This window comes from Sabethes cyaneus, chromosome 1 (assembly GCF_943734655.1).
Source record: "Sabethes cyaneus chromosome 1, idSabCyanKW18_F2, whole genome shotgun sequence".
Taxonomy (NCBI): Eukaryota; Metazoa; Arthropoda; class Insecta; order Diptera; family Culicidae; genus Sabethes; species Sabethes cyaneus.
Genome location: NC_071353.1, coordinates 103749836 through 103766955, shown reverse-complemented (window position 1 = coordinate 103766955; position 17120 = coordinate 103749836). Strand labels below are relative to the sequence as shown.

The 17120-nt window shown below is 38.7% G+C and overlaps 1 protein-coding gene across 3 annotated transcripts in view; it reads right to left on the bottom strand.

Moving 5' to 3' along the window:
• The window catches only part of LOC128738939 (lateral signaling target protein 2 homolog), a 35942-nt gene that overhangs the window by 12566 nt on the left and 6256 nt on the right, over positions 1 to 17120 (bottom strand). For all 3 annotated transcript variants that reach the window (XM_053834438.1, XM_053834445.1, XM_053834453.1), the window contains exons 2-3: positions 1743 to 1836; positions 1450 to 1674 (exon numbers count right to left, since the gene is read on the bottom strand). In XM_053834438.1, coding sequence (XP_053690413.1) covers positions 1450 to 1674; positions 1743 to 1814 — 297 coding nt within the window. In that variant the 5' untranslated portion in view covers positions 1815 to 1836. The remainder of the gene's footprint in view (positions 1 to 1449; positions 1675 to 1742; positions 1837 to 17120) is intronic.

The window sequence follows — 17120 nt, the reverse complement described above, 5'->3', positions numbered from 1 at the left end:
TTTTCAAAGTTAAAGTAGTTTCCTAACACATCTCATGGAAACAAAACAAACCTGATAAACCCCGATAAAATTCTTACAGATGCCAATTATCGAAAATTATTTTCGATATTTATTGACGAAAAGTGGTTTCATTTGACATGTAGTTGGCGCTACGGTAGAAATTATTCTTTTATGCATCGAAATGAAATTGGACTAGAAGAATTTTGAAGAATTAAATACGTGCCAGAATAATGAAAATTATTCTGGAAGTATGGATATGTAAAAATATCCATGCGGGGCTTATTGTTTATGAAGGCGACCTCGGAATGTACGTGTATATCCAGGCATTCTAGAAATGGGTCGCTGGATGAACAATAGAGCTACCACTTTCCATCTCCAGGACTAAAATTATTTGCATTTACAGAAACAAACTTTCTGGATGCAAGTAATTTTTTTACATAAAAGCGCTGCCGGTCAGTGGGCGATGGATTGTAGACACACACACACACACACACACACACACACACACACACACACACACACACACACACACACACACACACACACACACACACACACACACACACACACACACACACACACACACACACACACACACACACACACAGAAAAATCACTTTTTCAACTTTGAGTGCAATTTTCTCATTTTCGTGTTTTGTAACATGGGACAGATATGCTTCCAGCGGCAGTGCAGCTCAAAATAAAAATAACACGATGATAAGGATGTGCTCAGCTTTGGTATTATTGGGAAAATTGGAGTCAATTAAGCAATATTTCCCTATCAGAGGACACTCCTTTCTGCCATGTGACGGAGACTTCGCAGTACTGAAGAGGAAGATAAATAAAGTGGACCGTATCTAAACAGTTCAGTAGTATGCCGCTCTTATCAAATCAGCGGCTAAAAACAACAGATTTGATGTACAAATCATTGAAGCGAACACAATTGTGGATTTCAAATCCTGGTGGCCATTGTATTACAAGAAAACGACGGTTTCCTTGGAAAGCAGCGACCGGAAGACCCCAAAAGATCAAAAAGTTCATTTCAAGATGTCGCAGTTTAATCGGTTTTCCAATTCTAAGCATTTTCAGGACCTTGTGGCTAGAAATAATATCGGTGACATCAACTCCAATACCATTCGGCTTCTGCTATCACGTTCAGAGCGCTTGACAATAACAGTGGCCCGACCGTCACGACATTACCCTATTAATAAAATTTTATGTTGAAATTTGTATTTTTTTAATGACACGAATATATTATCTAGAGTTTTAAATACGTGTGAATGAATGAAACATTTCGCAATTCAATAAAATGTTTTAGGTATAATAAATGTTTATATGCACAACGATATTAGTTAAAATATAAAAACAATAAAAAGAGAATACACAACCCTTTGACATATTTAAATTTCGTTGGCGTGACCATTTTGCAATTCTGATTTGGATACTCACATGATGCCACGAAGTCTCCGACGGTTGACAGCTATCGCAGTACGGTCCAATGACCTCACCCGGGTCCGATGGTTCGGTGTGTGGAATCGAATAGCTAAAGCATGCGCCCACACAGACGTTGTTATCGATTGTAACCTGATTGCAGCCAGGATAACTAATCACTTGGCTTATGTTACGCGTGGAACACCACGAGTGTTTATCGGGATACAAGACTATGTTGTGGACCTGCGCGAGTAAAGCAAAAATAACCATTAGCCAACAGCGAACCATGCGTCTCCATACTGGTCACTTACCTTATGTTCTCTATTCCCGCCAGCCGCCACTGCCAGCGCTAGAATATTCATCGCATACAACCAGTTCCCCATTTGACTAACCAATCGGAACAATCTGTGAATATAAAAGTCGTGTTATATTTCACATCGAGGCGTGAACTGGAACCGATCAGAAGAACAACTTAAACTCGCAACGAGCATGGAAACCTTGGGTGTGGTACGGGTGGAAGAAGACAAACGACGACCGCAGGCATTCTGTTTATACGTTACTGCAGCCAACCGGGCGATGATGATGACTCAAAGTTCGTCGTCTGACCGATCGTTTACGTCGTTTTGAACGCACATTCGCTCACGCAAAGTTCGCATCGACGACGACACGGGGCGCTCGCCTGGTGGGTCCACAAAGTCTCGCCGGTTGTCTCGCGAGAAAAGGCGTTCCCGCCCGGCAGAGGACTTTGCCTTAATGAGCAATGAGAAACGACTGAGGTCAGAGCGGCGTAAAGGGCATATTGTCGATCGCTTTTTAATTATTTACTGCGACAGCATACCTACATCCTTAACTTTACATTATGCATCGGGTGAGAACACATCAGCTGACGCTACAAATATTCGCGCGCGCTTTGATGTAAGTATGTATTCAGGGAAAACCATCAGAAATAATGGTTTTCGTGAAACAATGAGAATATATTGAGAACAATTTTGGAACAGCACGCATTTAACAAATTTCAAGCCGAAGACAATCAAGCCGATTGTCAGCAATTCAATGAAAAAAAAATTCTATCGAAATTTAGTAAAGTCTAAACGCCATGCGTCTCCATTACATTGGCAAAAACAGAAACGAAATGTTATGTGACAAAGTTTTGTGACTAGTTTAAACGTTCTAAAATAATAAAAAATTAGAGTTTTTGTGTTCCTTAAAGCATGAAACCTTGAAAAACAAATATCTTTCATGTTTTTACAATTATAAAATTTAAATTTTCAACCAATGTTTTGTCTAGCTCTAGCAAGACTTATCTATATAAGATAGATCAAACATAACACAAATGCAATAGTGAAAAGCGAACCGTCGGTCGGTTGACTAACGTTTTTTATAAAGGTGTTATTAGAATTCGAAATTATATGAAAGAAAATTTTGTCACGATTAAATTCCACTATTAATTTTATTAACAACAAATACGCATTTTGTCTACGACTTGCACACCTTGTCGGTGTCTGTTTTCGAACTAGTAGTTTCGAAAATAGTGGAATTTAACCGTGTAAAGAGATGTATGTTGAGAGACAAAGGAACTTCTAGAAGTTTACAGTCCATACTCTTAATTATTTTCCGGTGAAAATTTAGTTCAGCGTTACAAAATTAGTCACATTTTGCGCCTTGTATTAGCATACAAGAGACATAGCGTTGAATATTATAAACACATTAAGCCAAGCTTAGATAGATTCGTAAGGCCACCGATACTTTTTATCGTTTCGCGGACCAGTTAGGATCCGGTTTTGATTAGTTTGGACAGCAACATCAGCTACAAGAACCTGCTTTTCGAAGCATCTTTTGGCGATATCAAAGAATTGTACAACATATCCGAATCCGAATTACACACATCGCCTAGTAACGTTGCCACAAGGGAGCAAGAAATAGAAGAAAAAAAACTAAAGCAGAAACTTGTCATTCTATTCAGAAATATTCAAATTAATAAAAACTGCAAATTGCTCCCGTATTTTCAAGATAATACTTTAATTGTCGCCGGGATTGTCGCAATTTGGTAAATTGCTGTAGAAATCCCCGCACCACAACCTCTGCGCGGTAAATTTAGAGTGAACGCTGCGGTTGTTGCTGATTTTGCTTCATTTTCCCATTCTGCTTTTTTAAGCCGCATTCGGCAGTTTTATCTAGATTTTCTGTTCGATCTCTTCGACTGCTTCTAGCCTCTATTTTTGTTTTATGTTCTCATTTGTCTTTTCAACCATTTTAGGTCAAATTTTGCTTTATGATTTCATTTATTGCGTTTTAACAAAATGTTTTGGCGTTTTAAGGCATTTCACTCGTGTCTTGGCAGCCCTTTATAGTTTATCCCAAGGTGAGTTAAAATAGGTGATCTAGTTTTCACGGTTTGTAGAACAGAAGTGCGCGGAACGATTGGTTAGAAACCATCGACGTTGTTTATACATTCAACAGTTTCCGCTTTGAAAACTTCGGTGATCGTCAAGGGTAACCCAGCGGGGGAGAAAAACAAATTTCAGCATCAGAAAACCTCTCTTGACTAACCTTGGTTTATCCTTACTTACTGGTTTAATTTGTGCTCAAAAATAAATCATAAATATTAAAAACTGGTATAAAGTCTTTAGAAGGCGGTAAACATATTTCATTTTCTTAAATTATAAAATTTCATTTTTAAACATTTTAATTATTTTTCCCCAATATGTACTGCTGCTTACGCTATTTACTTCATTTGAACATTTTGGAACATTTTGGTTTCAGGTAAATTCCTATTGTGAGGAAAGATAGATGGTGAAATATTTTGATTTTAAATTTTGCTATTTTCCTGATTTTGTACTATTTTGCATGATACAAGCACTGACGAACTAACGTGATGCACAGAAGAAAATCCTTTAAAAACCACCGTCCTACATATTTTGCTTGCACACGACCCCCGGCTCGTCGCCATTTTTCACGCCACATCACTTCATAGAAAATCAATGCGACGGCCATTGTTGTTTGGGGTACAATACTGAGGGGTCCAACTTAATGGGGGTACTGTCAAACTCTGTAGACCAAGATAGCGATGTCGAGGAGGTGCTTGCACACTAAAGGGTGTCCGACATCAAATTCCATCACGAAAAAAACGCTGGCAGTTTTTCGAAAATTGGAAAAAATGGAATGAGGCCAAAAAGTTGAATCTATCCAAGTCTTTCGTTCAGAGAGCCAAGGACCGGGAGGGACTGCATACGTACAAAGTGCAGAAGGCTCCAAATCGCCACGAACGGCTAAATATGGAAAGTCACAGGCCCGGAAACTGTACACCCAATTGCTGACGAAGCCTCAATGTCAACATTACGTCAAGGCTGACTTCCGGCAGCTACCGGGGATACTGTTCTTCACCGCTTAGCACAAGTTTGATGTTCCGGAGGAAATAAGGAAGCAGAAACATTCAAGAAATACGTGATTCGACAAGCGATCTGCTCATGTGGCAAACGGAGTACACCGTTCGTGACTACCGGGAATGTAAACAGGCAGATCTACCTCAAGGAGTGTCTATCAGTGTCTACAGAAGCGTTTGCTTCCTCTGTTAAAGCAACACGAGCGCCCTACGATCTGCTGGCCGGATCTAGCTTCGTGCCACTATTCAAAAGATGTTCTGGAGTGGTACGAAACCAACGGGGTTACTTTCAAACCCAAGGACATTTACTCTCCCAACGTACCAGAACTAACACCCATCGAAAAATAATGGGTTATTATGAAGTAGGCACTACGGATGCATCCGAAGGAGATCAAATATGAAGAAGACATGAAGAAAAAGTAGACTTCCGTACGAAAGAAGCTGCAGTCAGAGGTTGTGCAGAAGCTTATGAGTAAAGTTAAGCGAATGGAGCGAGCACACGGTTATGGTATTAAAGTTGAATGAAATAAATATGCCAGAAGCTTACTAATGGCTTATATTGTCTGAAAGTTTGAAAATGATCGGTCAACTAGGTAATTTTCTACAGCGTTTCTTTCGTGGTGTAATTTGATGTGGGACACACTTTAGCTTAAGTGATGAACTGAGCATTTTTAACAACTCTTTCGAGTTTCAAATGTCGGAGACCAACCAAACCGGTAGCAACAGAAATTCGAGAAGGTAGGTGAAAGAGGATGGGACACACCTTGAGGAGAGGAGCGATCGAAATCTGCAGAGAAGCACTCGATTGGAATCCGCAGGGACCACAAAGAAGAGGCAGACCCAGAGCTCCATGGTGACACCGCTTAGCCAACGACTCTGGACAGTTGACGCTAACCTGTCCTGACGATAGGTGAAAGCCATGGCGGGTAACCGGTGGCAGTGGAAATCCCTGGTTTTTTCCTTTCGGGCTGCCGGACCAGCGGACATAAACCAATAAGTATTAGAGTGTGTAAGTATTAGAGTGTGTATCTGGCGAATGGCTATCAAAACGAGACACACGATGTTCAACAATGACTGCGGGCTGCTATCTAGACTTCGCAGACGACATCGACGTTATTACGACAGACAAATAGACGAGACACGAGACACTCGCGTTAATTCCATCGTCCATTCCAAAACCACTTATTTTTCAAAAAAGCGAGTTTGGCAACATGGCCAAACCGCGGCGCTCGAATATTGCCTCGAGTTTTCAGTATAAAACCCCTGATAAAACCATACACATGTAAAAACTCTGCAGTATAATACCCTGCAAATGCAAGCTACCCCGCTACATGCTTAGAGGGTGCCAGTGTGCAAGCAAAATGTGAAGGACGATGGTTTTTAAAGAATTTTCTTCTCATGTCAGATCGTCAGTGTTATTACTATAGAGACTTTGGAACGGCGCAGGCAATCTACGTTAGATCAAAAGCCATGGCTACACTCAAAAAAATCGACACGTCGCATCCACGTGAAAATTCATGTAAACTTCTGTACAGCAACTTACGTGAACTTCATGTACTAGTTAATGGGAAAATTGATAAAATTTACCGGGATCGCACGTAGACTGGTTAGTATGAGTGCGAGTTACCAACAATTCACGTGAATGTTACATGAAAAGTTTGATGGATGAGAATTACCTATGTTTTCACGTAAACTTGACGTGCTGATTTTTTTGAGTGTATGACTATAAGGATTTAGGGTGAAAACAAAAACATTCCATCAAGAAGACTGACAACTCTGCCAAAAGTCAAGAAACAGTAACAGCAATGCTCTCTGCCGAATTAAAGTTGAACTACCACATACTAGTGTGTATATATATTAGAATATAGATGTACACAAACACGTGTGCAATGCATTGCCACGCTTGCACACATTTTTTCCCATCAATACATGTACACAGCCCAAACTTTTGTCGAGAGGGGCGCGCTGTTGCTCCTGTTACTCGTCATTTGTATGGGCGCGAGGAAGAGATGCCAGTCTTCTTGATAGAATGTTTTTGGTGAAAAGCAATATAGATGTGTGTGTGCATGTTCGTAGCACGTGTGCATATGATGTGTGATGCGTGTGTATGTGATTGTGAGCATGTGTGTACATACGCATGCATGTATGTGTGCGTGGTTTGTCAAATAACAACTTGGAAATGAATCATTTTTGAATATTGAATATTTAGACTGCTGTGCAAAAAATTTCTGCATAATGAAATTTTTGCACACTCATACTTGTACTTTTTAGCGCTTTGCACACTTATACTTGCACTGTTTTCATCTACTGACTGTCAGACAATTCAACACTGTTGAATAAATGTAAACATGCTCAGCATGATTGATTTTTTTTCATGTGTGGACTCATTACTGCGACCAGTATAGTTGATCTATTGTAATATCGCCCGGGTGTTTGCTGTATGACCTGCACTGCATTTCTTTTAGCTATAATCGCTATTGAGTGAGCGATATGCTTAATAAATTTATGCGTGCTTGTATGTATTGGGGTTTCCCTTCCTTCAAAGCTTGATCTACTTTACCCACTTATTTCTCGCTGCCAGTATTATCCCATATTAGAAGTCTGAAAATTCGTGCAATCGTCAATACCTCACTATTTTTTGTAACCAACTATTCAACTTTATACTCAGTCAGTCACTGCCAACGATATTTTTTAATCATCACTAGCAAAATAATAAAAAAAAAAATACAATGGTTAGGTTATTATCTACGTATTGTATTACATTGTTTTGGTTTTAGCCATCGAATGGTTTTAATGCCATTTGGAATAGACAACGTTTTATCACCTTTTCGTACACGATTCAGGTGAATCACGAAAACTATTTTCAAATAAAAGACTCTATACAGATCTGTATACTCAATACACCAGAGTTCCGGAGAATTTGTTTATCCGTGACTAAATTATCACTAATTTTAGACTCGATTTGCTGTAAAGAATTCATTTTTTATTTTAAAATGACTAATTTTAAGTGTAAATATTATAAACTTTATGGTTTTCAATGGAACAGTCAGCTGGGCTGAACAGATTGGACTTGAACCCTTTACTCTACAGTGTGACACATATATATTCAAACAAAAATCATTTTATGCTTACAACAGCATATGCAATCAATACAATCAAACTAAGACCATGAGTGTGTCATCATGACTTAAGTCTTACTTGACGTAGTTTCATTATCGTATTGTGTCACGTTTGGTGTGCACGTACCATGTTTGAGTTACGGTCGTTGCCAATAAATAAATTCCGAAACGGTGCTACATGCGGCACTATTTTTCGTGACCTCAAACGAGGATTTGTACACTGTTTAATAAAAATTGTGGAGACGGGATCTGTTGAAAATCGTAAAAAAAACTGGAATAAAGTGAAGCGTTAGAACTGCAGAGGTCAAGAAGGTTGCTCGAGAACGGATTTGTCGCAGTTGCGACCGGCCCGCACGGAAATTGACAGTTGAGTTGAATATTAACAGGCTTCGTAGAATTTTAAAAATGGATCTGGGTATGAAACCATTCAAACAACGTAAAATCCATGAATTAACGAAAGCAATAAAACAAAAACGGCAGGAAAGTTGCAAACTGCTGCTCAGGCGGTACGGTGATTCCGAAGTGATCTTTTTCTGATGAGTAGGGATGGAAAAACTATCATTAATTGCTGATAGTTATCAGTAAGCAATAATATCACTAAGTATCAGTAAGGTTTCGCAGTTATTGATGCTTACTGATACAGTTACGTCGTCCCGTTAGAAAAATCAGGTGGATTAAAGTTAATGGTCGGTAGTTGCGTACGACAGACGAGAGTGACACAATATGGTCAGCAGCCTAGAGCCGGGGTGGCTCATGCTGTTTCAAGCAGTCGTCTCTATTCAATTTGATCTTGGGCCATTCGTCGCAAATTTCCCAGTCGTCTCAAAAGTCATAAATCACTTTCGACTTGGTCAAGCCATCTTTGCATGTTGAATCTTCGTGTTTCCGGTGGCGGTGGGGTTGTTGAAAAGAAATCTTGTCGTTGCTCTGTCGTCCGGCATCCTTACGACGTGCCCGGCCCACCCACCGTAGCCTGCCGACTTTCGTAAGATATAGATGGGATTCTCAAGCAGTGAAAGTATGTCGTGATTCATATACTTCTAGCCTTGATGAAGATCATGCCTCTCGTTTCGATACCCGCTGGTCGGAACACCACCTCCAGAGTGATGTTGAACAGCATACTGGATAAGCTGTCACCTTGTCCCAACCCTCGCCGCGTATCGAAGGGACTCGAGTGGGTCCCCGAGACGTACGAAACACATCACTCGTTCCAATGTAGCTCTGATTAGTCGCGTTAGTTTATCCGAAAAACCGGTTTCGTGCATTATGTGCCATAGCTGGTCTCGATAGACTGTATCGTATGTTGCTTTGAAGTCAATAAAGATGTGATTCGAGGACACGAAGTACCCTCAACATTTCTGCAAGATCAGTCAGATGGTAAAAATCTGGTCGGTAGTTGCGCGAGCCCCCATGAAGTCCACCCGATAAATTACAATGTAAAATCGCAATGAATAAGGCAGTTATTACAATTTCCTATTTTTTGCTGCAATGCCGTGATGGGTAAAATTACTGATATTTACTGATAGTCAGTACCGTACTGAAACTACTGATAGTTATCAGTAACGATTTTTAATGATAGTTCCCATACCTACTGATGAGAAGTTATTTGTTCTTCAAACCCCGCATCATGCTCAAAAAGATCGGTTGTGGTCGGTTTCGATTATGGACGTTCCAAAACACAAACGGAATGTACCACGATACCAAAATTCATCAGCGGTCACGGTCATGGTATGGGGAGGCATTTCAAAGAAAGGGAAACTTCCTCTTGTATTTATTAAGAAGGGTGTGAAAGTTAATGCAAAATACTATTTAGAAATGGTCTTAGGAACAAAATTTGATGCGTTATGTATATAAGAATATTATTGCTGACAACAGGATGGAGCTCCAGCCACACTGCAAATTTTGTGCAGACGTGGTACAAAGTCAATATGACGGATTTAATATCGAAAAAGCAATGGCCTCCAAGTTCTTCTGATTTGAACCCACTGGATTTTTGTATATGGGGGTACATGCAGCAGAAGCTCAAAGATTAATTTACGTTATCAGCAGAATATGGGATGATATTCCGATGGAAGTGCTGCGTGGCACGTGTAACAACTTCAAAACGCGTTTGAAGCATATTATCCAGGCAAAGGCGATTCAACAGAGTAATGATTGTTGCGTTCTGTATCTATGGGTAAACAACTTCTAAAACTAAAATTCGAAATAAAGCCTTTATTTACAAAGTATATCACTTTGTTTTTGTTCGAATACATATGTGTCACACTGTATCTCGCGTTAAGTGCGTTGTCCAATTACACCACCGACCAATTTATCATCAGGGAGTTTAATATTCATACGTTCTTGCAATTCAAAAATACTTTTACTTGACGGGGCTAATAACTTCAAATTTATTAAATATATTAAAAATATTCATACATATTTAGGCGTCGTTCACAAAGGACGTCCGGTATTTTTCGGCATTTAAGAAACCCTCCACCCCCCCTTCGTCCTTTTTCGTCCATATCAGCTAGCACATCAGTGACCATTAAATATATTTACTGGTGATAAATATTTTACGAAAGTTTCCACCTTTTTCAATACGATCTTGAAGCTGTCAAATCTCATAACCAAGGGGTTTCCAACAGCAATGATTACTACGCACCTTCGAAAAAAGTTACTTTTGATTACTTTACTGATTACCTGTGATTACCAGTAATCAATCTCTTGTGATTACTATAAATTAATCATGATTACCAATGATTACTTAAGATTATCATTGATTACTCTACTGATTACCATTGATTACCTAATTAATTCGTAAATGATTACAAAAGTAATCTCTGATTACTACGCACTTATACGCCTTACTGGAAACCCCTAGCTCATAACAGTATGTGGCAAGAGTTGTTATGATGAGGTGGACGCATTTAAAATAGTAAATATATTTATCACATATTGAATATTTATGCAGGAAGTGATTTACTCCATGTTTGACTTCTCCCATAAGAAAGCAAAATAATAAAAAATGAAAAAGATAAAAAAATACTATGAAATGCGGAAAGCTAATATGCTCTTGGACTCTGCCATAAAAGAACATATAAAGTTACTCATAATTACAATCGAATTAAAAAGAATTCAGTTAAAACAAATATCAATTGTTTGGATTTTCCGAAAACATATTTGTTATCTAACAGTTGATTAAAATATATGTGAAAATGATTTAGAGTGCTCTACACAAGCAAAAAAAACAAAAGGGAAACCTATCCCTAAAAATCACTTGCAAGCAATTAATGTGAACACATTTTTCAAGGCGGTAACTAGTGGTAGATTTATCATTCTCATTATAACGATTTACGGCATGTACATAAAAACGAAAAGAGCAAGAATGCAAAAGGTTTAGCACGACAATCTTGGGTTCTCTATCGTGCTGCATCAAAATCCGGACGGTCCCAATATTCGAGCACCTTCACTAATTTATCTTATTTATCCAAACGGAGCTTTCAAACAGTGTCTTTTTTCTGAGAGTTATCCCAAATTACCAAAAAAAGCAATGATTTCAATCTTTACGGTTTCATGCGCGTATTTTAATAATTGATTACGCTGTCCAGCTTTTCAATCACACTGTTTTTACATGCGAACAGATTAACTATTGATGGTTTGTTAACTGCTTAATGTTTTTCTTAGGAAGCGCGCAAGGAAACGTTGAACCATATAGTAACTGCTTCGATACGGAGAATTCCCAAAAAAATTCAGAGGGCCAGAGAGTAAAGAGTACACTAGAAGATAAGATTAAATCGAGCTATGCTGGTGATCGAAAGGGCATTCGCTTGTAGAAGTATTTAATCGCTTACGTACTCTGGCTAAGAAGTTACTTGCAGATTATTTTAGCGTCGTATTTTACTAGAATCATACTGATAAGTTCAGAAATGTATATAAAAGCAATTATTTAATACTTCTTTTTACAATTAATGAGTTGTTTTCACATTAATGAGCTGTTGCAACTTGTCCGGAAAACGATTCAAATGCGTGCGGATTTTGTTTCTCTCTCCGAATTATCTACTGTTACTATAGGTAATTTTTGGTGGTCTTGTTATTGACTAATGTTTTATGAAAGAGTCTTCAATTTCTCGAGTTCGATTAGTTTTTGAGCTATGCAAAAATTTCTGTTTTACTTGAATGAGAGCCCCCTCTTCTAGAAGAGGGAGGTGTTTCAAACCCTCATAGAAAAAATTCACCAGAATCCCTCACATGCCAAATTTGGTTCAATTTACTTGATTAGTTCTCAAGTTATGAAGAAATTTGTATTTCCCTCTCTCAGAAGGGGGTCTCAAATCACCATAGAAAAAAATTCTGCCTCCAGAAACCCCAAATACCAAATTGGATCGATTTGCTTGATTAGTTCTTGAGTTCTGAGGAAACTTGTGTTTCATTTGTATTGGATCCCCCTTTTCCAAGGAAGGGGTCTCAAACCATCATAAGAACCTTTCCCGGTCCCTAAAACCGCTGCATACAAATTTTTACACCGATCGGTTCAGTAGTTTTTGAGTCTATAAGGCGCACACAGAAAGACAGACAGAAATTATTGATTATATAGATTGCCGGACATCGACATAGCAAGCGTTCCGAAGCATATTAACAAAATGAAACCTGCTTAAGTGTTCGGATATCGATGCAGCACGGTACTGCATTTTATTGTTTTGCTTTGGTAAGTGCGCAGGTGCAGGTTGTCATGCATATTCGATTTCTTCCGCGGGGGGCGTGACAAGCTATCAAACGACCAGCGTCGTTTTCACAAGCAAGTGCTAGAGAGTACGGTGGCGATCTAGGTGCACTTGAAGGGGATAGAATTTCGTTACTAACAACTTATTACCATGCACTTTACTTAAACATTGACGGTGCCTATAAATATCTAGGCCGATAAGAGTGTGACGATTTTGGCTACATTTTTACTTTTAGTAATGGAGCAGTGATTTCTCTAGTGCATACTAGAAATTATGTGTAGTTTTTATTTAATGTATATACCTATATAAAATTAAATGCTGTTCGTGTGTCCAGTATAGAATCGGAACTTACTCGACAGATTTTGATGAAATTTGGCATACAAAATGTTTTGGTTGCCTTAAATATCACTCTGAACTCTGGAAACCATACTAAACTTCATCAAAGTATTACCCATATCAAAGTATTGGCTAAACTTCTTCATAGTATTTGCCGCGGCACCGTTAAAAGTATGAGTGAGAGATGAGGGAACAAAAATATTTACTATGTAGAAAGTTTTTGCATAGCAATCTAAAACGGTGCAAAAAGCGCAAAATTAAATCCAAAGATTGTATACCATTCCCCAGAAAACCATTCCCCAGAAACCCATTTCCCAGAAAATCATTCCCCCGAATGTACCATTTCCCAGAATGTACCATTCCCCAGAGAGACACTCCCCAGAACGAACCATTCCCTAGAAAACCATTCCCCAGAAAACCATTCCCCAAAAAGTTCGAAATAAAATAGGCGGGACGCAAAATTAGAAAAAGAATACGTTTCACCGTGTCCGCAATACTCCGAACTCCACATACCCGACACACCAGCGGATTGAAGTTTCTATAACAGCGGCTTTGCCGATTAATAATTTCAGACTGTAAATTATTGCGAGGAGAATGGCTAGGATTGTAACTAGAGGTCAGTAAACCTAGGAAAACGAGGTGTTTAAGTATAAACTAAGGGATACCACCTACTAGTCAGTAAGCCTAGGAAACGCCCGCACCTAAATAGGTGTTCGCCGGCGACCCGCCGTCGGAAGCGCCGGCCACTGCGGGGGGAGGCCCCCCCCCGCAGAAGCCACCTCTATTTAGGAACGGGCGTTTTCCTAAGCTTACTGACTAGTAGGGGTTATCCTTTAGTTAAGTCCGAACGAGCGGCAGCGAGTAAGGACAGCATAAATCAAATTTAAGATAGAATATTGTCTACGACACTGTCGAAATTTTCCAGCTGCAACAGTTGAATAAATGCCTGTATATTACCCAATCATAAAATATTACTTTGCGACAGCATAATTGAGCTTTGGGAAACTGTTAATTGTTATTTTCAAAGATATTTTGTTCTAGAAACAGAGTTTTAAAAAACTTATTCAAAAGCCTAATTAATATAATCCGGAAATAATTTTTCTTATATACAAAAATTATACTAAAAGATGTAAGAAGCTCAAAGTTTTTCGTCTGTTCTCCAATTAAAATAATAGAAGCAATACTATGTTATATGTTCAGCTCGACCAGCACGTTAAGTTATATGTTATCCCGACAGTCTCGTTGATTTTTTAATCTTTTCAGCCTTATTTGTTTTTCAGTTTTTTGATTTTCAGTTTATCAAATTTGTATCGTTAAATTGGACGAATACCTGTTCTAAAATGCTGCTCTATGAAAGTAATTGCTCATTTACATTTACATTTACATTTACAAAAATAAAGTTTTTCGGAAAATTAATATTCGAGAAATTGGTTTTCAGGAAACTACTAGTTTCGTGGTAACTGATGTTTATGACAGATCAATTCGATATTTTTTGATCAAATTTCCATTATTTCACATTGCACATACAAAGAATAAAAAAATATTCCACAAGAATTTTTTCAAGAAAGTATTTTAACGAACGTTCGTCAATTTTTAAATAAGAGATAGAAATACCATTTCCGATTTGTGATACAATAGAAAAAGTGATAGCATACTAATTTCATGCCGTAAAGAGAGATAGATAACCTTTGTAGTTGATTGTGCATTGTGTGTCGTCGCAAACATTGTCATTTCGCTATTGAACTTCAAAGATGAGTGAGCACGTGAGTGAACGTTTTTACGGTTTCGAAGAAGATGTTGGTGAAAGTTCGACAGGTCTACAAGTGCTTAAATGTGGACCAAAAGGCTTAAAATTAATACATAACGGCTTTATATATCATAAAGATAAGCAGGTTAGTTATATTCTATTAACATTAAGATATATTAATATGTCGAATAGCACGCTGTTCTAAGCTAATCACGATCCTTTCAGGTGGATCGCAAGTTCTACTGGCAGTGCTCGCTACGAAGAGAACAACGCAAGGAAAATAAATGTCCAGGACGAGCTAGGACCGAAAAAAACACAAATGATCAGCATTTTCTACTAGCTACAACGAGCCATAATCACCTGCCCGAAGGTAGCCGCAAGGTTACCGAGTCTGCTTTGATAAGCGAATGGTCGTGGGTTCGAATCTTAGTAGAATCAGGCCATTCGATGTCAAAGTGACTTTAGCATGGGTTTATTCTCAGGCGCCTCCATTTACCCTTTCTTCATGCTGAGTTCTACATTATCCCGAAGACGCTTCTTATGGTTAGTATACTGGTAAGAGGACCTATTGAGGTAATGGTTTTAAACCTCATGAGGCCTCACCAGTTCTAACTATAACGAGGCGAAACAGGTTTGGTATAGTAGGGCATGCATCGAAGCAAGGGTAAAACCCTCATACACATAAGCACGCATAAAAAAATATAAGCTTATCGTTTACTCAATAACGATAAAGCACAGAAATGCAGTGCAGAATACAGCATACACCCGGGTAACATTACAATAGATCAATAATGTTGTGGTCAAAGTGATAAACCCATACAAAAAAAAAAGACCACGTGTTTATTATATATTTGATGCAATCTTGCATGCAAGTAACCGAAATCCGAACTTGATTCTTCCACGCATGTGACTAAAATCATGCACATTTTAACCAAGCGAGCCTAAAGGTCTCATCTTTAATAACTATTACTTTTTTAATGGGTGATATACCTAGCAGATATAATTTTCAAATTTTTTATGTGAATGAAATCCATTATATGCTTTCTAAACTGAACGGTATCCACGTTTTCGCGTGCGTAATGGCGGCTAGTTGGTACAACCTTCGGAAGGTACAACAGAACTATGAAGCATACGTGAGCAAAGTTGCCAAAAGCAGATAAACGTTTTCGAAAAGTGTACCCACTAGCCGCCATTAGGCGCGCAAAAAGGTGGATATGGTGGATCAAGTTGTGCTATCATGTTTGTTCCTCATCGCGAAATTCGTTATTTGCTTTACCGGTTTTGTAATTTTGTTATTCTCTGATTATTAAAAGAAAATATCAGTACATAATAATTAATCATTTACGTGTTCTGTTTTTACTAATGTCTACAGGTTCAAACAACGATATCTCGGGTAGCGCAAAGAAAAGTGTGCCAACGCCAGCGAACGAATGCGTCACTGCCTAAGGATCCGGAGGGTTACGCTGTTATAGATGCCGAATTCACAAAAACTTGCGACGGACGAGAATTTTTGTTAGCAAACTGTAAAGTTAACGATAGCCGCTTATTAATTTTTAGTACAGTAGATAATCTAACAAGGCTGAGTCAGTCGGAGATGATTATACTAGATGGCACCTTTTCATCGGCTCCGACTGACTTTCGCCAAATTTACACGATACACGGATCTATAGGCAACGGGTTGGGTCGCAAATTCGTGCCTTTCGTACATATTTTACTTCCGGACAAAGCGGAAGGTACATATAAAAAAGCATTAAAATTGGTTAAAAAAAGATGTACTGATCACAATATTGAGTTAGACCCGGCGGTTATTCTAACCGATTTTGAAATTGCGGAAATGAACGCAATAAAAATTGTGTTTCCCGATTCAACGCTGTTTGGCTGCTTTTTCATCTAACTAAGAGCTGGTATAAAAAATACAACAGCTGGGATTGAACGGGCAGTATGCTAAAAATACCAAATTACAGTTGGTGTTTTGGCAAGCTCAAGCCTTGGCCTTCTTGGATATCCAAGAAGTGCCTCAAGGTCTTGCTGCCATTAAGGAATCAGCGCCAAAAGTTATGGAACCATTTTTAGATTATATTTCGGATTATTATGTAATGGGTAGAAGAAAAAAAACTGATTCCACCAAGAGGTCGAAGCCACGCTTCCCTGTAGAAATTTGGAACGTCAGAGAAAATGTTATCAAAAACATTCCTCGGACTTCCAACGCGATCGAAGGCTTCCACAATAAGTTCAATTCGTTATTAAAAGGTGGAAGCCAGATGAAATTTTATGCTGTTTATGGGGAATGGTGCATTCTGGGAAATAGTTTTCTGGGGAAAGGGTCATTCTGGGGTTTGGAATTCTGGGGAATGGGTTTCTGGGGAATGGTTTTCGGGGGAATGGTATACAATCAATCCAAA